At 42.7% G+C, this 21,147-nt stretch overlaps 1 protein-coding gene across 2 annotated transcripts in view; it reads right to left on the bottom strand.

The window, feature by feature from the left end:
• CSF1R (colony stimulating factor 1 receptor) overlaps window positions 1-20,886 on the bottom strand; it is a 49,624-nt gene extending 28,738 nt beyond the window's left edge. Inside the window, exons 1-5 of one of the 2 annotated variants that reach the window (XM_072145600.1) lie at window positions 20,793-20,886; window positions 18,394-18,514; window positions 11,880-12,017; window positions 2,528-2,770; window positions 1,641-1,925 (exon numbers count right to left, since the gene is read on the bottom strand). In XM_072145600.1, coding sequence (XP_072001701.1) covers window positions 1,641-1,925; window positions 2,528-2,770; window positions 11,880-11,928 — 577 coding nt within the window. In that variant the 5' untranslated portion in view covers window positions 11,929-12,017; window positions 18,394-18,514; window positions 20,793-20,886. Of the gene's footprint in view, window positions 1-1,640; window positions 1,926-2,527; window positions 2,771-11,879; window positions 12,132-18,393; window positions 18,515-20,792 lie in introns of those variants that run through there. The other variant, XM_072145599.1, reaches the window with a different exon arrangement.
• Between the last annotated feature and the right edge of the window lie 261 nt (window positions 20,887-21,147).

Here is a 21,147-nt window from a genome sequence, read left to right as displayed (position 1 = left end):
GATGTGGGAGGAGACCTAGCTGCTGAGACTCACTGCCCCTTCCCTCTCCATAGACTTGTATGTAATCCGATACCTCTGTGAGCTTCTGTCCTATTGCTTGCAAGTTGGAAATAATTAGATCCAAAGTAAGTGAAGAAAGAAGCACTTGTTCTTATAGGATAAATTACAAAGTTTCCTCGGACTACTGATTTTTGTTGAAAATTTTGTCACAGTTCAATGTGTCCATAGATTTAGTGGTTCACTTGTCAAAAAGTGAATCACTTATCATCCTAAATCAAACAATATCAGAAAGAAATTAACACTGTGCAAAAATCCAATGGGGTGTATTCATGTTGCAGTTTAACTACAGCTTTATTTTTTTTAAAAAGCCATAAAAAAACCTATTATTTAAAATATTTTTTGCAAATAATTGAAGCAAAAAGGACAGAAATGCTGTTTGCTTTTTATCACAGAGATAAGGGAAAGCGACATCTTACACACCAGAATTTGTCTCCAATGAATTACATTTTATTAAAGGGAACCTGTCACCAGATTTTACCCCATAAAACTACTACCCCTCTCAGGTATCAAATGAATTGTTCTTTCTAGAATTCCCTTGTTTATGTGAAATCTCACCTATTTCCCTATAAAAAAAATTAATTAATTATATTTATAAAAAAATCTCCTTCAAATCCATGTAAAAATGTGCAACAAAGTGTTATATTAGGCATATTTGAGATGAGTCAATTTTAGAGGCTGCAGGGGAATGTCTTTTCAGACATTCTTATCTTCGGTTCTATAGTACCTATTACATGGAGGTCAAATTAAAGATAAGAATCTCATCTTTCAAAGATCAGGCTTGTGGTTCTGTGATCTACAGAACCGAGTATATAGTCAGTTAAGGCCATTGTTGTAAATGTGTGCTGCAGATAAAAATTCAATTCCTGTTACTTTTACTATATTTCCTGTATTTAGAGTTTTGTAGCTCCCAGAACCACAAGCCTGGTGCGATCTGAAAGAAGAGATTCTTATCTTTAATATGACAGCAGCATCATGTTTCTAGGTTCTAGTGAATTGAGGATAGGGTCGTTTGAATTGACTCTCCCCCTTCAGCCTCTAAACTTAACTCTTCTCAGCTCATTTGCAGATCACTAGGGAGGCAAAAATGGGTGAGAGCTGACATAAAAGAGGGAATTTTAGGAAGGACATTTCATACCCTACCTCAGTGATGGCAAACCTTTTAGAGACCAAGTGCCCAAACTACAACAAAGACCCGCTTATTTATCGCAAAGTGCCAACACAGAAATTTAATTTGTGATTTATACTCCCTTCTCTGTCACAGTTTTCATTGATACCAGCACCTGAGGAGACCAATAAAGCAGAAAATAGTACCAGGTAGAGCTGTCACTTTAATATAGCTCTGTGCACAGCAAGTCCTGGGCTGTCTGGGACTGCAGGAAGATACATGGAGTCCTCTGTGGTGATGGCCTGGGTGCCCACAGAAAGGGCTCTGAGTGCCACCTCTGGCACCCGTGCCATAGGTTCGCCACCACTGCCCTACCTGATTGTGCTAGTAATTTAATGAATAGGGCCTAACTTGCGTTAGTGGGAAAACCCCTTTAATAGATGCAAATATATAAATGCAGCTTCTATTTCGTTACCTTTTTCTACGTAAATCCTCATTGAGTGAGTGTCCTTTTTCTTGCCATTCACAGTGACAGTACATCGAAATGTATGATCATTAAGATCAGTCTGCACATTACGAATCGTAAAGCCTTTTTTAGCATCAAACTCCGTAGTCACTTTTTTGAAATAGTCCAATGGTTCCAAGGAAACTGCAGATTCTGGAATTGAGGGATCTGTTAACAGACATGGAATTACAGCATCCTGGTGTTCATCAAAACGTATGACAACCCCAAATAGAGCATTCAAGTAGTTTGAGGAATCTGTGAAAGGAATGAAGAGGACCCAGAGGTAAATCAAATAAATCAGATGGATGAAATTAGAAAAACTTGTCTGACATTCAACAACTCTAGATTCTTTAAGGGATCCTGTCATCAGGAAGGTCATTTTTAGACAGGTTCCAATAGCCTCTGGCATGTTGATTTCAAATATGTCTTTGTGGTGCATCTGTATAATTCCCATGGTTTTTAATTGTTTCAATTAATTTATTTGTTTCAATACCCTGCTCCCTGTCAGCAGTGTGTGATGAGTCCCAGGGTGGGGCAGTTCAAATGAGAATGAAGTAAGCAGTGGAGGGAGCAGGGGAGAGGTAGAAAGAGGGGAAGGGCAATGAGTGAGGACGAGGGAAGGAGAAATTGAGGAGAAGACGACTTGTGCCATTTAAACGGCCTTCCCCCCAGGACTCACCATACACTGCTGGCAGGGAGCAAGGTAATGTTTTTAAAAAACTATTAAAAACCACTGGAATTATTCAGATGCACCATAAAGGCATATTTGAAATCAACATGGAAAAGGCTATCGGAACCTGTCATCATGTAAAAATGACGTTCCTGATGACAGGTTCCCTTTAGTTCAGTACTGTTACCTTTTACAAAGAGATGCACTGCTACATTCTCTACAGAACCGGGGGCATCGTATACACAGCTGTATGTTCTTGTATCTTTGAATGAAGCTTTCCGTATGAGAATTGTGTCATTCCGAATGTCTTTTTTTCCTCCTTGAACGATCCATTTCACCGTTCCGTTACCGGCACATTTTAATGTGACGCTGCTCCCGGCTTCTATCACTTCTTCACTTTTTGCAGGCACTGGGTCTTGGTTTTTCAAACCTGACAAACATAAAGAGCGGAGAAGTCAATACTTAACTAAACAGAAGAACACAAAGTAAGTAGTGAGATATGTCATGTCATGGTTCTGTCTGTTCCTGGGAAAATTCTGCTGATAGTTTTCAGAGGAGAAGGAAAAAAACTCTCAGATAAGATATGATATTGTACAAAGTTTTTTGTATTCTATTACCAAATATGCTTGAGTATAAGCCGAGTTTTTCAGCACAAAAAATCCTCACTTCGGCTTATACTTCAATCAAGAAAAAAACAAGCATTATATTGGGCTGCAGGCTATATACTAGGGGGCTGGCAGGCTATATACTACAGGGTGGTGGGAATTTATATATTATTGGGGCAGGCAGGCTATATACTACAAGGGACTGGTGGCTATGAACTACAGGGGAATGGCAGGCTATATACTACAGGGGAGCTGGTGACTATATACTACAGGGACTGGAAGGCTACATTCTACAGGGTCTTCTGGCTATATACTACAGGGGGCTGGCAGGCTATATACTACAGGGGCTGGCAGGCTATTTACTACAGGAGGCTGGCTATATACTACAGAGGGCTGGCAGGCTATATACTACAGGGAACTGGTGGCTATATACTACAGGGGGGCTGGTGGCTATATACCACAGGGGGCTGGTGGCTATATACTGCAGGGGGCTGACAGGCTATATACTAAAGGGTGCTGGCAGGCTATATACTACAGGGGGCTGGCTGGCTATATACTGGGGAGGCTGTGACCAATGTATTTCTCACCCTCAAGCTTATACTCGAGTCAATAGGTTTTTCCAGTTTTTGTGTGAAATTTGGGAGTCTCGGTTTACAATCGGGTCGGCTTATACTAAACTATATATACAGTATATTATTGATATTTTCAACCTTTGTTAAAAACTTAGAGACCATTTAAGGTATTCATGGTGCCATCCAGAAGACCTGATGAGAAATTATGATATCATTAGTGAGGTTTTATGGGATAAAGACCTAAGGAATACTATTTATTAAATAGGTTATTCTCTATGCACATGACAGGAGATGATTGGTGAGGGTCACACGGCTTATCGGGAGAACAAGACCTTCACCGCTACGGAAAACTGGGGTCCTGCCAAGACAAGCATGGACCCCACTGCTCCATCCAACTTTATGGAAGCGTTTGACAAATGCTGAGCACAGCGCTTGGTCATCCCCAGTACTCCCATTTACTGATGGAGATAGGTGAGCGCTGTGCTTTGCATTTTCCAACACTTTTGGATCCTCATACATTACTTTTTGAAACTTATCATATTGCCCAGTCTGAGGTCCGGAACACTCCAGGTTTCTATTATGAATATCTCTGTACTTTGCTTTAAAGAGAACCTGTCATCAGCAATTGTCCTAAGAAACCACTACCACTATGTTGTCAAGCAGTGTAACACCTTCTAGGTTTTGATTCTTTCATGACCCAGTGTGGGTCAAATCAACTTTGAAGTGACATGTAAATTGTTTTCATTGTAATACCCCTTTAAGTAAATTAAGAATTGACTCCATTTCTGGTGAAGTTTATCATGTTGCCGGCCGCCCACACATTACACAGTGACCCGGAGCTCTACTTAAGATCTCAACGTTTATGGCAACATCAGTTCTTTTTCTGTCCCACTAAGGTCTCATAGTTTTACGTGTTAAAAAATATTTTGCAACGTTTACAAGAAAAAGAAAGCCACAACTTCTGAGGAGAAGTTTTTTTTTTTGATAATTCAGCAGTATAATTTCTCCCAACAAAGAGAAGGAAGTGAGATTTTCTGGGCAATGTCAACATGGATGGAGACTGTACATGTATTGTAGAGACGCTGTGAGACTCAGGAAACATGTTGCATAAGGAAATTGGTTTTCTTTCCTCTTGCATTAATGTCTCTATCTTTTCTCGTTGACTTCTGCTTTCACATGGTTGATACCAATGGTCTAGTGAGGGTCTTCGGTCTTGAAGAGGTTTGCTGGGGCATGATCTGCTGATGACCTTTTCATAGGATACGTTATCTGCGCGTGAAAGGCATGGAACAAACTCTGACTGAAAACTGATTGAACTCTGATACAATGGGGCAGATTTACTTACCCGGCCCATTCGCGATCCAGCGGCGCGTTCTCTGCACAGAATTCGGGTCCGGCCGGGATTTATGAAGGTAGTTCCTCCGCCGTCCACCAGGTGGCGCTGCTGCGCTGAAAATCATCTCAACGCGCCGGAATGCACCACCTCGGACCAGGTGAAGGTAAGCGCTTCCCAGGCGACACTTTTTCGGTTTTTAAATGTGGCGGTTTTTCCGAATACGTCGGGTTTTCGTTCGGCCACGCCCCCCGATCTCCGTTGCGCGCATGCCGGTGCCGATGCGCCACAATCCGATCACGTGCGCCACAATCCCGGGGCAATTCAGGTACAATCGGCGCAAATCGGAAATATTCGGGTAACACGTCGGGAAAACGCGAATCGGGCCCTTAGTAAATGACCCCCAAAATGTCAGTTTTTCACTGACCAAACCCTGATCGCACCCTGATCAGACTCTGACGTGATCTGCAACGCAAGTGTGGAAGGGGCCTAACCGCTTGATATCAACCGGCCACAGTATCTACACAGAAAAACTACCGACATCAGATTTATTATGGAAGCAAAAGTAGCAACAAAGATGGAAACCCAGACCCTGCACACAACTGACGCAAGAAAGCGTAAATTCTGGAAGATGTAACACAGGAGTGACCATTTACCAAGCATCACCATGGAATTTTTCTAAAGTGATTTTTTTCTGTAATACAATGGGGCTCACTTTACTTTATACGCAGTTTAGGTGCAATATTAGATTCGGGCTCTTACATGTGATCCTCCTACATGCTCCTCTTTGCTTCTCTCCCACACCCCAGAATGAGAATGACCCTCACAGCAGCACCCAGGTGTGTGACCCCCTGCACCCAGCGATCTCCTCAGCAGGGGCTTCTCCTGGAGGGGATCCCCCAGTGCTGATCTTCTGCTGCCCCCCTGTAGTTCTGGTCAGTATCCTCCTCAGACACCAGTGTGATCATCCTGCTACACGGGACAATTCTCTGGGGGATACCAGCTCTGGGGTAGCAATGCTGCAGAAAGACATGGCCGCTAGCAACCAGGGGAATGTCTGCTCCAGTAAGAAGGGTAATGGGAGCACAGGCAAGGTCAGACAGGTGCTGGTAGTGGGAGATTCCATTATTAGGGGAACACACAGGGCAATCTGTCACAAAGACCGTGCATACCGAACAGTGTGTTGTGTGTTGCTCGGGTTCGGCATGTTGCGGATCGGGTTGACGGATTACTGGGAGGGGCTGGTGAGGAACCAGCGGTCATGGTCCACATTGGCACTAATGATAAAGTAACAGGTAGGTGGAAGGTCCTTAAAAATGATTTCAGAGATTTAGGCCATAAGCTCAGGGCAAGGACCTCAAAGGTAATTTTCTCCGAAATACTACCTGTACCACGTGCCACACCAGAAAGGCAGCGGGAGATCAAGGAGGTAAATAAGTGGCTCAAAAGTTGGTGTAGGAAGGAGGGGTTTGGGTTCATGGAGAACTGGGATGACTTTTCTGTGGGCTACAGGCTCTACAGTAGGGATGGGCTGCACCTCCATGGGGAGGGGGCCGCTGTTTTAGGGGAAAAAATGGCTAGAAGGTTGGAGGAGTGTTTAAACTAGAGACCTGGGGGGAGGGCAACTACACTTGTGCAGGGCAAATAGACGGTGTACATAGAGAGCTGGGAAGAGCCATAGTCCATGGGGGAGGAAGGGGGGCTGGAATGAGATTGGGGAATAAGGACAAAAGGAATACGGACAGGGAAAACCATATAAAGTGTATGTACACAAATGCCAGAAGCCTCACAAACAAAATGGAGGAACTGGAACTCTTGATGTTGGAACGGAAATATGATATAGTGGGTATCAGCGAGACATGGCTGGACAGTAGCTATGACTGGGCTGTTACTATAGATGGTTATAGTCTTTTTAGAAAGGATCGTATAAATAAAAAAGGGGGAGGGGTTTGTTTATATGTGAATTCTTGCCTCAAGCCCGTCCTGCGAGATGACATCAGTAACGCAAATGTAGAGTCCCTATGGGTGGAGATAAGAGGAGGGAAAAATAAAAATAAAATATTACTAGGGGTTTGTTATAAGGCTCCAAATATAATGGAGGCAGCAGAGAAAATGCTGATAAGTGAAATGGATGCGGCTTCAAAGCAAGGTGAAGTACTTATCATGGGGGACTTCAATTACCCAGATATTGACTGGGGGGCAGAAACCTGCAGGTCCTTCAAAGGTAGCAGGTTCTTGTCAACAACAAAAGACAATTACCTGTCGCAACTAGTCCTGGAGCCAACAAGAGGGGGGGCACTGCTGGACCTTATCTTTACCAACAGACCTGATAGGATATCAAAACTACAGGTTGGGGGGAACCTGGGGAATAGTGATCATAATATCATTGATTTTGTATTACGCTTTACTAAGAGCGTTAGTGAAGGGGCAACCAACACTCTAAACTTCAGGAGGGCAAATTTTCAGCAACTAAGGGAAGACCTTAAAGGCATAGACTGGGATAATGCTCTCAAGGACAAAAGCCCCCCCCAAAAATGGGACTTTTTCTCATATATTCTGAAAAAGTCCTGTGAGAAACACATACCTTATGGGAAAAAGCATAAAAGGAACAAGAAAAACCCTATGTGGCTAACTAGTCTTGTAAGGAAAGCAATAAGCGAGAAAGATAAAGCGTTTAAGGTGCTAAAACGTGAAGGTAGCGATGAGGCATTACAGGATTATAGAGAGAAAAATAAATCCTGTAAAAAGCAGATAAAGGCCGCAAAAATAGAGACTGAGAGAAATATTGCCAGGGAGAGCAAAAATAATCCCAAATTATTTTTCAAGTATATAAATGATAAGAAACTAAAAACAGAGAGTGTGGGTCCCCTTAGAAATAACATGGGGGTCATGGTGGAAGGAGACGAGGAAAGGGCCAATCTACTGAATGTCGCTTTCTCAACTGTCTTTACCCAGGAAAATCCCCTGGTGGAAGACACAATGAGGAATAATGTAAAATCTTTTTATAATGTCAACAGTTTAACCCAGGAAGAGGTACGGCGCCGCCTCGCAACCACTAAGATAGATAAATCACCGGGGCCAGATGGCATACACCCCCGGGTTCTGCATGAACTATGTACCGTGATAGACAGACTGTTATTTTTAATATTTGAAGATTCACTGAGGACTGGTTATGTTCCACAGGAATGGCGCATAGCAAATGTGGTACCAATATACAAAAAAGGATCAAATAGCGATCCTGGAAACTACAGACCCGTAAGTCTAACTGCTGTGGTGGGGAAAATATTTGAGGGGTTTATTAGAGATGCTATCCTGGAGTATCTCACTGTGCACAACCTTATAACCCAGCGTCAGCATGGGTTTATGAGAGATCGGTCCTGTCAGACTAATCTGATTGGTTTCTACGAGGAGGTAAGTTCAAGACTGGATCTGGGGGACGCTGTGGATGTTGTATATCTGGACTTCTCAAAGGCATTTGACACCGTGCCACATAAAAGGTTGGTATATAAAATGAGACTGCTGGGAATAGGAGAAAATCTGTGTATATGGGTAAGTAATTGGCTTAGTGATAGAAAACAGAGGGTGGTCATTAATGGCACATTCTCAGATTGGGTTGATGTTACCAGTGGAGTGCCACAGGGGTCAGTATTGGGGCCACTTCTTTTTAATATTTTTATTAATGACCTTGTAGTGGGTTTACACAGTCAAGTTTCAATATTTGCAGATGATACTAAGCTGTGTAAAGTAATAAATACTGAGGTCGATAGTTTAGCATTACAGAGGGATTTGTGGAAGCTTGAGGGATGGGCAGAGAAATGGTTGATGAGGTTTAATGTAGATAAATGTAAAGTTATGCACTTGGGCCATGGAAACAAAAAGTATAATTATGTTCTAAACGGTCAATTACTTAGTAAAACTGAAGCTGAAAAGGACTTGGGCGTATTGGTGGATGGTAAACTTAATTTTAGTGACCAGAGCCAGGCGGCTGCTGCTAAAGCAAATAAAATAATGGGATGCATCAAGAGAGGAATAGATTCTCATGATAAAGACATAGTTTTGCCCTTATACAAATCCCTGGTCAGACCACACATGGAATATTGTGTACAGTTTTGGGCACCAGTGTATAAAAAGGATATAATAGAGCTGGAACGGGTGCAGAGGAGAGCAACCAGGATTATTAGGGGAATGGGGGGATTAGAATACACTGACAGATTACAAAATTTGGGATTATTCAGTTTAGAAAAAAGACGACTGAGGGGAGACCTCATTACAATGTACAAATACCTGAACGGACAGTACAAGGATCTCTCCAAAGATCTTTTTATACCTAGGCCTGTGACCAGGACAAGGGGGCATCCTCTACGCCTAGAGGAGAGGCGATTTTACCATCACCATAGACAAAGGTTCTTTACTGTAAGAGCAGTGAGACTATGGAACTCTCTGCCGCAGGAGGTTGTTATGGCCGACTCTATGTACATGTTCAAGAGAGGCCTGGATGACTTTCTGGAGAGAACAAATATCACGGGTTATGGGGATAAAACATTTATTTAATTCTTGAAGGTTGGACTTGATGGACTTGCGTCTCCTTCCAGCCTTATATACTATGATACTATGATCTGCAGCACCTACAAACTTCTCTTCTATCCTACTCTGAGCTGAGGATTCTGCAGATTGTTTTGTAAACAGAAGCTCATGAACTGTAAACAGAGACTGCACTTAGTGTCTGCTGAGCTCTGCTGCTGGGGATGAGTTGCTCTGCACAAGAGCTCAGTGCTTGCTTCTCAGTTTACGCCACCTTCAGGCTGGAGTGTTTTTGTGCCTGTTTTTGAGCCTGAATGAAAGGTCGCAAATGATGAACAATTATTAGGCGCAGCAAAACATCTGAATTGGTAAAATAAATGAGGGAAACATGGTTATTTCGGTGGCTAGTGGCTATGAAAAGGCACAAAACAACAGAAAAAACGAGTGATACATCTGGCCCTTATTGGGAATCTCAATGTGCAGATCTAAAAATGTCATCAGGCTCCATTTCCTGTATATTATAATAAAAAAAGGCAAAGACTCATTTGAGCAAGAATTTTTTTTTTACATATCTGTAACTTTTAGTCCTTGCACTTACAGCACAATGTGGTCCGGACATTGTACAAGCTGATACATTTTTTGTGCAAAAATGAAACCCTGAACGTTCTGTCACCTTTTTTCAATCCTGTTTCATTATTGGTCACACATGAGATCTACTTTGTAGGGTAATAATTTGAGACAAATTTGACGCAAAATTAGGCTTAAATTAATCGAACATGCGACAATTCAAAAACTCATTTACTAAGGCCAAACTAGATCCATCATAAATCACAAGCCAAAAAAAAAAGAACAAACCAGGTGCAAAAGTAGGCAAACCTGAGACACAATGGGGGACATTTACTTACCCGGCCGCTGGAGTTCACCGAAAGTGCATTGTCCGACGAGAATGCATTGTGACACGATTCACCAATACTGTGCGCCCGATATCCTGCATGTGTCGCTTCCCCGCTCAGGTCCCCCGGAGTTCACCAAGTGGTGCATGTAAGCGCATTGTCTTGCGACACAATTTGAAAGTGTGAATCCCGCGCTCAGTCCGAATCAGCCGGATCGTCCAACGGCCTGCCCCCTAATTCGTGTCGCATGGAAGCCAGCGCAGCTGCACCAAAAAGAAATCACGTGCGCCAAAATCCCACTGCAGACACCTGTTAAATACCTGTCCAAGCCGCGCAATCCCCAAAAAAGACGAACAGTCCGACAAAAGTGAACCCTTAGTAAATGAGCCCCAGTATGTCCCCCTAAGGCAGCACTGTGTACAATCTCATATCTATCTATCTTTATATAATATCATAACATATATCTCCTCTATATATCTAAGATATCTATTTATCTATCATATATCTATCTATCTATCTATCCCATATTTAGTCTGATGCATGTTTTTGGTTGTATTTTAGAGACAATTTTGGCGCATTGAGGTATTTGCATCTATTTCAAGCAGTGCGCTGGAGTTCGCCGTGTAGCAGTAATCCTGGTTTGCGCCTAATTTGTTTTTGCATTTCTCCTGCTTCCAGATGTTTGCTCCTCATTTAATATTGCACTAAAACACTCCAGTCCAGCCCATACATAGGAAAGCCTATGGTATGAGTTGCGTAAAAATGTGCGCCAAAAAGTCTAAAAGAAAACCCCAAAGTGCTGAGACTACAAAGACAGACAAATTGGGCGCAAAACACAGCAAGACAAAAGTAAAATGTGCTAAATGACCCCCGGTGACTATATAAATCAGTTCTGCATCACTCACTTGTTGTGTAACATCCCAGCATGTAAAACTATATACAGTCCGTCCCCGGGTTACATACAAGATAGGCTCCATAGGTTTGTTGAATTTGTACGTAAGACGAATCTGTATAATTTATAATTGTAGATACAGACAAATTTTTTTTTTGTCCAAGTGACAATTGAAGAGTCAAAACTTTTTGCTGTAATGGGACCAAGGATCATCAATAAAGCTTCATTACAGACACCTTACAGCTGATTATTGCAGTCTGTCTGTAACTAGGGGTTGTCTGTAAGGGTGATGCCACACATGGCTTTTTGAACCCGTTTTTTAAGCAGTTTGTCCAAAAACGCATGCGTTTTTTGAAAACGCAACCATTTTTGACCAGTTTTAATTAAGATAATTGGTAAAACCTGTCAAAAACGCATGCATTTTTTAACGGACTGCTTAAAAACGGACCAAAAACGGGTTCAAAACGCCACGTGTGGCATCACCCTAAGTCAGGTGTCCTTAAGTGGGGGACCGCCTGTATCAGAAAATGTGTGGATATCAGTGATATCAGGAAATCTCCATTCACGGAGGTTTAAGGAGCAGCAACTTGAAGGAAACATCTATAAATCCGGAGCCCAGACTACTGCTTGCAGTTAGAGGTTTTTGAGGCCATATATTATTTCACAACCAAATATGAAAAATTTACGATCTGTTATACAAATTCTATAAAGTGAGAAACGTACCATCTCTGACACTGATCAGGATGAGCAGGGTCAGCGCGGCTGTGCCCATGGTGTCCCCTCCGGTGGCTCCGCTCGTGGCCTCCGCTGCGCTGTAGATATCGGGTTCACATGCAGATTGTGAGCAGAAGACTACGACGTCTGTTTGGGAAAAACAGTGTTATGAGGTTTTTGGAGAAGTTCTGTTTTCTATATTGCTCACCACAGATGTGGAAATTGTCTCTCTCTACATTTTGAACAGAACTTCAAGAAACTGTGAAGAAGGAGGAAGAGGAGGACAAAAGAGCAAACATGACACTTTTATACTACGACATCTTCTGCAGAAGTCCAGAACCATGCGTTAGTCTTATCTGACCCGGATAATAATGTCCTAGAATACACCACGTTATAATGTGACAAATGTGACTCCTCCAGCCGTGATTGGGTGACTCTAGAGGCTTCATTGTTGACCCTATTTATGGTGAAAGTCTGTCCTTGCTGGTGACCACAAAAACTTTAGTGTAAAAATTATTTTGCTTCTACATGTGTAGAATAATGTGTGATAACACTATGACCATGCAGTTTATACGTAGGCCTCATTTATCAAAAGTGTCTGAGAGCAAAACTGTTCTAGTTCCTCATGGCAACCAATCAGGACTTTTATTTTATAAACTGCTGTGGGGAAAATGAAAGCTGAGCTCTGATTGGTTGAGCAACTACAACAGTTTTGCTCTCAGGCACTTTTGATGAATCTCCCCCGTTGTGTCTTATGTAAGGCAGCATTTTATAGAGCAGGAGGAGCTGAGCTGATTGTACATAGGGGCTTTTCCAACGTTTTCGGGGATCATGCCGCTAGGACAGGTATGTAGTAGGCGATTGTGTCGCACGTGCAACATTCCCCAGCGGGGCCTAGCCTTTTCTTGGGCCATACTGACAAACCGCGGGATTTAACTTAAGAATTGTGTCACACGCCATGCACTTACATACACCGGGAGGAAGATGGTGAACTCCGGTGGACCTGAGCAGGGAAGCGACACATTCAGCAAATTGGACACAGAATCTTCTTGCTTTGCGGCACAGAGCATTGTCGTTGGACAAAAGGATCGCGTTGGACACAATAGTGGCGTGGGCACTTCTTAAATACCCGTGCAAGCTGTTTTAGCCTAGAAGAACATGCACAGTCTGACAAAACTGCAGCGCGCAACCCTTGGGGACACTATGGGGCACATTTACTTACCCGTCCTGTCGCGATCCCCGAGGTGCGTTGTCCAACAAGGATGAAGTCTGCCGCGATTCACTAAGATCGTGCGCCCGATATCCTGCATGTGTTGCTTCCCTGCTGAGGTCCGCCGGAGTTCCCCTTCTTCGTCCCAGTGTATGTGAGTGCATGTCTTGCGATACAATTTGAATTTTAAATCCCGCGCTCAGTCCGAATCAGTCGGGTTATCCAACGGCCATGCCCCCCGATTTGTGTCGCATGAAAGTGGGCGGCAAAATCCGATCGCGTGCGCCAAAAAGCCCTGTTAAATGCGGCGGAAATTGGAAATAGTCGGGAAGCTATTAGTAAATGTGCCCCTATGGGCTCTATCTGCAGGCAGTTTGTTATAGAGCAGGAAGAGCTGAGTAGATTGTACATAGTATCCTATCTGCACGGAGCATGCACGGAGAACTCCGGTGACCCTGTAAGTAAATGTGCCCAACTATATACAATCTGCGCGTCTCCTCCTGCTCTATATAACATGCTACCTGCAGGAAGGACACTATGTACAATTTGCTCAGTTCCTCCTGCTCTATACTATGCTACCTGCAGATAGGACACTGACCCGGATATATCAAAAGTGAGGCAAACTGAGTGCAGAGTTTTCCAGATAAAAGATTACTGGCATATGGGGGGTCATTTACTAAGGGCCCGATTCGCGTTTTCCGACGTGTTACCCGAATATTTCCGATTTGCGCCGATTTCCCCTGAATTGCCCCGTGATTCTGGCGCACGCGATCGGATTGTGGCGCATCGGCGCCGGCATGCGCGCGATGTAAATCAGGGGGCGTGGCTGAACGAAAACCCGACGTATTCGAAAAAGCCACCGCATTTAAAAACGGAAAATGTGTCGCTGGACTCACGCTTACCTTCACTCAGCCGGCCTCGGTGCATTTCAGTGCGTTCCGATGCTCTTCAGCGCAGCAGCGCCACCTGATGGACGGCGGAGGAACTGCCTTAGTGAATCCCGGCCGGACCCGAATCCACCGCAGAGAAGGCGCCGCTGGATCGCGAATTGGGCCGGGTAAGTAAATCTGCCCCATGGTCTTCAATAATCTGACGCATCCGGCACAGCTTGGGAAGTCTTTATTAGGTGTAACTTTAACATACAGTGTGCAACACAATTCTGTCTACTCATCGTAATAAAAGTGTCAAAAACTCCAATTAAGCAGTACACAGGGCAGCCGCGACAACACTGGGGCACACACTACTTACATGCATGTGCGGACTCTACCTTCTTTTATTAGCAATGTTAGACAGAAAAGTGGCACAGCCAGATCTGGGCCACTATAAACAATAAGCTCAGCTCCTCCTGCTCTATAACATGCAGCCTGCACTTAGGATACTATGTACAATCTGCTCAGCTCAACCTGCTCTATAACATGCTGCATGCAGATAGGACACTATGTACAATCTGCCCAGCTCCTCCTGCTCTATAACATGCTGCCTACAGATAAGACACTATGTACAATTTGCCGAGCTCCTCCTGCTCTATAACATGCTGCCTACAGATAGGTAACTATGTACAATTTGCCGAGCTCCTCCTGCTCTATAACATGCTGTCTGCATATAGGACACTATCCACAATCTACACAGCTCCTCCTGCTCTATAAGATGCTGCCTACAGGAAGGACACTATGTACAATCTGCTCAGCTCCTCCTGCTCTATAACATGCTGCCTGCAGATAGGACACTATGTAGGCAGCTCCTCCTGCTCTATAACATGCTGCCTACAGATAGGTAACTATGTACAATTTGCCGCTCTCCTCCTGCTCTATAACATGCTGCCTACAGATAGGACACTATGTACAATCTGCTCAGCTCCTCCTGCTCTATAACATGCTGCCTGCAGATAGGACACTATGTACAATCTGCTCAGCTCCTCCTGCTCTATAACATGCTGCCTGCAGATAGGACACTATATACAATCTGCTCAGCTCCTCCTGCTCTATAACATTCTGTCTACAGATAGGACACTATGTACAATCTGCCCAGCTCCTCCTGCTCTATAACATGCTGCCTACAGATAGGTAACTGCATACAATTTGCCGAGCTCCTCCTGCTCTATAACATGCTGTCTGCAGATAGGACACTATCCACAATCTACTCAGCTCCTCCTGCTCTATAAGATGCTGCCTACAGGAAGGAAACTATGTACAATCTGCTCAGCTCCTCCTGCTCTATAACATGCTGCCTGCAGATAGGACACTATGTACAATCTGCCCAGCTCCTCCTGCTCTATAACATGCTGCCTACAGATAGGTAACTATGTACAATTTGCCGAGCTCCTCCTGCTCTATAACATGCTGTCTGCATATAGGACACTATCCACAATCTACTCAGCTCCTCCTGCTCTATAAGATGCTAGCTACAGGAAGGAAACTATGTTCAGTCTGCTTAACTCCTCCTGCTCTATAACATGCTGCCCGCAGAAAGGACCCTATGGGGAACATTAATCATAGTGTGTCTCAGGTTCGCCTATTTTTGCGCCTGGTTTGTTCTTTTTTTTGGCTTGTAATCTATGATGGATCTAGTTTTGCCTCAGTAAATGCATTTTGGAATCGTCGCATGTTTGAAGCATTTGCGCCTAAATTTGCGCCAAATTTGCCTCAAATTATTAGATCTCATGTGTGACCAATAATGAAAGGAGACTGAGAAAAAGTGACAGAATGTTCAGGGTTTCATTTTTGCACATAAAGTATCAGCTTGTACAATGTCCGGGCCACATTGTACTGTAAGTGCAAGGACTAAAAGTTACAGATATGTTAAAAAAAAAATTCTTGTTCAAATGATTCTTTGCCTTTTTTATTATACAGGCGGTCCCCTACTTAAGGACACCCGACTTACAGACGACCCCTAGTTAAAGACGGACCTCTCTGCCCCCTGTGACCTCTGGTGACCTCCCTGGATGTTACTATAGTCCCAGACTGCAATAATCAGCTGTAAGGTGTCTGTAATGAAGCTTTATTGATAATTCTTGGTCCCATTACAGCAACAAAAATTTGAAACTCCAATTGTCACTGGGACAAAAAAAATTTTGGATCTACAATTATACAGTTTCGACTTACATACAAATTCAACTTAAGAACAAACCTATGGACCCTATCTTGTAACCCGGGGACTGCCTGTAATGTATAGGAAACGGAGTCTGATAATATTCCCAGATCTGTACAATAAGACAATAATCACTCAGAAATATCATCCTATAGAAAATAAGTCCTTCCTGGAGACATTTTACATTTTTAAACTGCGCTGAAGGATTTTCCATGTTGCATAGAGATAATTTTTCACTTAAGAAGCGAAGATCTTTGATTTCAGTAATGAAAATTGTTTTTTTTTTTCAAGTGCAGCTGCTCAGAGTAGGTGCATTTTTGCGACATTTTTGGGACTTTTTAGGCGCAAATTAGTGACAGATCCCGTGCAAACATCTGTATAGCAGCCGCTCACTATGTCAGATAAGGCGCAGGGACTCAAAACCACTAAGTGCCGGACTTTGACGTGCGCCAGAAAAAGTCACAAAAATGCAGCAAATTAACTAAGTGTGCCCAGTTTTTGCGCAGCAGAATGACAAAAACAGTCTACAAAACTATGATTAGTGTCCCCCTATGTATGATCTGCTTAGCTCCTCCTGCTCTATAACATTCTACCTGCAGATAGGACACTATGTACAATCTGCTCAGCTCCTCCTGCTCTATAACATGCTACCTGCAGATAGGTCACTATGTACAATCTGCTCAGCTCCTCCTGCTCTATAACATGCTACCTGCAGATAGGTCACTATGTACAATCTGCTCAGCTCCTCCTGCTCTATAACATGCTGCCTGCAGGTAGGACACTTTGTACAATCTGCTCAGGTCCTCCTGCTCTATAACATGCTGCCTGCAGATAGGACACTATGGGCCACATTTATCACTTTTGTGCGCCTAAGTGTAGTAGCTGCGCCTAAATTCTGGCGCACTGTTTTGCCAGAATTATCACAAGCTACAACCATCTGTGATAAGTTAATTTCCTGCCTCTTATTAATCACTTTACTTTAACACAGTTTAGGCGCAGTTTAGGCGCAGTTTAGGCGCAATGTTAGATTCGGGCACTTACATGTGATCCTGCTACAAGCTCCTCTCTGCTTCTCCCACATCCCAGAATGAAGATAACACTCACAGCAGCACCCAGGTGTGTGACACCCTGCACCCAGTGACCTCCTCAGCAGTGGCTTCTCCTGGTGGGGATCCCCCAGTGCTGGTCTCCTGCTGCACCCCTGTAATTCTGCACAGTATCCCCCTTAGATACTGTGCAGAATTACATGGGGGACACTTGTAAGTAGTATCTGCAACATTCTGCAAACTTGCTCTGAGCTCAGGAGTTTGCAGAATGTTTTGTAAATAGAAGGTGATGAACTGTAAATAGAGTCTGCAGCTCCTGTCTGCAATGTATCTAATGTATCTATTATATGTTCTAGTGTCTGGCTGAGCTCTGCTGCTAGAAATGAGCTCTTCTGCAAAGGGGCTCAGTGCTTTCTTCTCAGATAACGCCACCTTCGGGCTGGAGTGTTTTTGCGCCCGTTTTTGCGCCTAAATGAAAACGTTGCAAGTGATGAATATCATTAGGCGCAGCAAAACATCTGGATTGGTAAGATAGATGATGGAAAGCTGGTTATTTTTGCTGCGCGGCTAGTTTGGCGTTTAATCGCAAAAATGGCGCAAAAACGGTGCGCCTGAATGAAAAGGCGCAAAAACAACAGAAAAAACGAGTGATACATGTGGCCCTATGTACAATCTGCTCAGGTCCTCCTGCTCTATATCATGCTGCATACAGATGTGACACTATATACAATCTCCTCTGCTTCCCATGCTCTATAACATGCTGTCTACAGATTACACTGCATTTTACTGTGACAGGTTCCCTTCAAAAATCCCTTGTCGCTATGCTGAGGGCTACACATTAGGCTGGATTCACACGACCGGTGCCTGCCGTACTGCAGCACGGCGGGCACACGGCAGCGCACGGGGAGAGGAGGAGGAGGTGAGCGCTTCTCACCCCCGCCCCTCTCCATAGGGATACATGGCGCACGGCGCCGTATGCCCTGAAAAAATAGGACATGTCCTATCTTTTTCCGGGGTACGGAGCGGTACCGTACCGCTCCCGTAGGTCGCCGCGCGCCCATTGCCATCTATGGGGGACGTATTTCGGCCGTATATACGTCCCCCTTGCGGTAGTGTGAATGCAGCCTAAAAACTGAACTTATAAAGCAAAGGAGAAATGTACTGATATGAATGTAGTTACCTGGGAATTGGCCGACAATCCTCTTTTCATAATCTTCAGTATTTCTTTATTACTTTTCTCTGAAGTGTATTCCACATGATGTGTATGATGTTCTATCACATTGCTCCATATTATATTCATTCTAAAACACAAAACTCACTGTTTACAAAAGTCAGATATTTCTTAAGAATTTGCTATTATGTATTTCCAACAATGATATTATCTTTGTTCTGAAATGTCAAGGTCAAGGAGGCGATTATATTCCAGCTGTAGAGATACTACCGGTAAAACATCCGGCTATCCAATAAAAGATTTGTAAAAATATTCTTGTCTTTTTACTTATTTGAATACAGGCTGTCCCGGGGATTATGTACAAGATAGGTTCTGTGGGTTTGTTCTTAAGTTGAATTTGTATGTAAGTCGGAACTGTATATTTTATCATTGTAATCCCAGCCAAATATTTTTTGGTCTCTGTGACAATTGGATTTTAAAAATGCTGGGTTGCCATAAGAACCAGGATTAACAATAAATCTTAATTACAGGCACCTGTGATAACTGTTACAGCTCATCATTGTAGCCTAAGGCTAAAGTACAGTAAATTACCCACATCCAGAGCTCTGTTTGTAACTAGGGGTCAGAGGCGTAACTACAGTGGTAGCAGTCATAGCAGCTGCTATGGGGCCCACCGTGTCAGGGGGCCCCATAATCCAACCTAACACTAAAGAATAGAGAATTTGCACCATTTTATACATATTTTGCTGCACATTGTACAGCATAATATGTATATAACATATATGTGATGTATATATGCTGTACGCCTGAATATGGCACTATGTGGTGTATATGTGATGTGTATATGCTCTATATGTAAGAGTGTATAAATGTGTGTATGAGTGAAGAACTATATGTTTATGTATATAAATATATGTATATATGTGAGTGTAATATGCATATTTTAAAGTGGGAAGGGGGGCCCCATTCAGAAGTCTGCAATGGGGCTCTGTCTTTCCTAGTTACGCCACTGCTAGGGGTTGTCTGTAAGTCGCGTGTTCTTAGGTAGGGGGTCGCCTGTATTTAATAAGAACAAAAGCTACAACAATAAAAAGAATTACTACTAGTAGTAATAATAATAACCATCATAAAATACTACTACTATTACTATTAATAAAATGCTACTGCTACTAAAATGCTATTACTACTAATACTAATAATACTAAAATACTACTATTGCCAATAAAAGTAAAATACTATTTTATATGTATATATATAATAGTATAATATTCATACAACCCAGGGTCCATGAAGGTCTTAGTCCACCCCTGATGACTACTACTAATAAAATATGATTATTATTATTATTATTATTACTACTACTACTAATATAATACTATTACTACTACTACTACTCAAATACTACTACTCATAATAATAAAATACACTACGGGGGTCTTTTTTTTCCTTGTCGTTGGTGTTTTTGAGCCTTTTTGATGCGTGATGGCAGGTTTGCAACTAATTCATAGTTTTTTTGAATGTTACGCCTCAATTCGCCGCATGTTTTTGCTCCCTATTTGTCATTACATTGCGCCTGTTTACAGATGTTTGAGCCCAATTTATTATACTATCGCACCTATGTGGGTGCAAATAATTGCGCAACAATACGCCAGTCCTGACCATTCTTGGGAAAGGCAAAAATATGATGTGCGCAACAAATTGCGCCTTTTTTAAAATTTGTGCCTAATAAGGCGCAAAAAACAAAAGGACCAAAAAGAGCGCAGAGAAGGGGGAAATAAGATAAATGACCCCCTATATGTTTTATATATATATTTTTTTTAAATTAAAATGCATTTTTATGAAATATTATGTATTAATAATATATGAGTTCACTAACAAAATAAACGAAATAAATACAACGCTGAAATAGTTTGCTACAGTAAATAGTTATAACAATGGGGGACATTTACTAAGGGCCATGTGCAAGTTTTTTGTCAGACTTTGCACGTGCAAACTTCTTGCACAGGTATTTAATAACTGTCTGCACCACTTTTGTGTTGCACGTGACCCTTTTGTGTTGTGACAGCGCTATTCTTCATGCAATACAAATTTCTGCACTGAAGGGGCTACGGTGCTCATTTGGAACGTGCCCCAGATTTATCCGACAGAATAGGGGTTGCACGCCCCATGTTAAAGATGCACCCAAAATAATAATAGTGCAATCTGTTGGGGTAGTGCAGGGGGCGCCAGATTCATGAAGACCGTTCGCCACAAATCCTGAATCTGGCGCCCCCTGCACATTACACAGGCAAACTGCACATAGTACACACTGCACTGTTCTTGATAAATTTGCCCCAATGTAAATGAATGCCATGCTGCTATAAATTTCTGTTTTGGCCGAATTCTTTTTAGGCCACTATATTACTTACATATTGAGAATTATTCACTAACAAGGAAATTCTGACAAGCCGTCTATTCATAGTTCTGGTCATTTCTTCCTTTCTGCTTATTTGTAGGTTTCCTGTGTAAATCTGATGTACAATGTGTGATTTAAACAATTGTCTCAGTAAATTTTATAATGAAGGCACTGGGGGTTATTTATCATTAGACCAGCTCCTTGGGGCAGTTCTATGTCTAATTTTGGAGATCCGCTGCCCATCAGATTAATTAAAGTAGCTTTGATCCTTTAGTAAATGTTGTTATGGTCTATTTTCTGTCCGGGATTGCATGTCTCAAAATGCATGTGTCTCAGCACATAGACCTGCAGGGGACTGGAGTGACTAT

The sequence above is a fragment of the Engystomops pustulosus genome, chromosome 4 (assembly GCF_040894005.1).
Source record: "Engystomops pustulosus chromosome 4, aEngPut4.maternal, whole genome shotgun sequence".
NCBI lineage: Eukaryota > Metazoa > Chordata > Amphibia > Anura > Leptodactylidae > Engystomops > Engystomops pustulosus.
The sequence above is the reverse complement of the archived record's forward strand: the minus strand, read 5'-3'. Positions and strand labels throughout refer to the sequence as shown.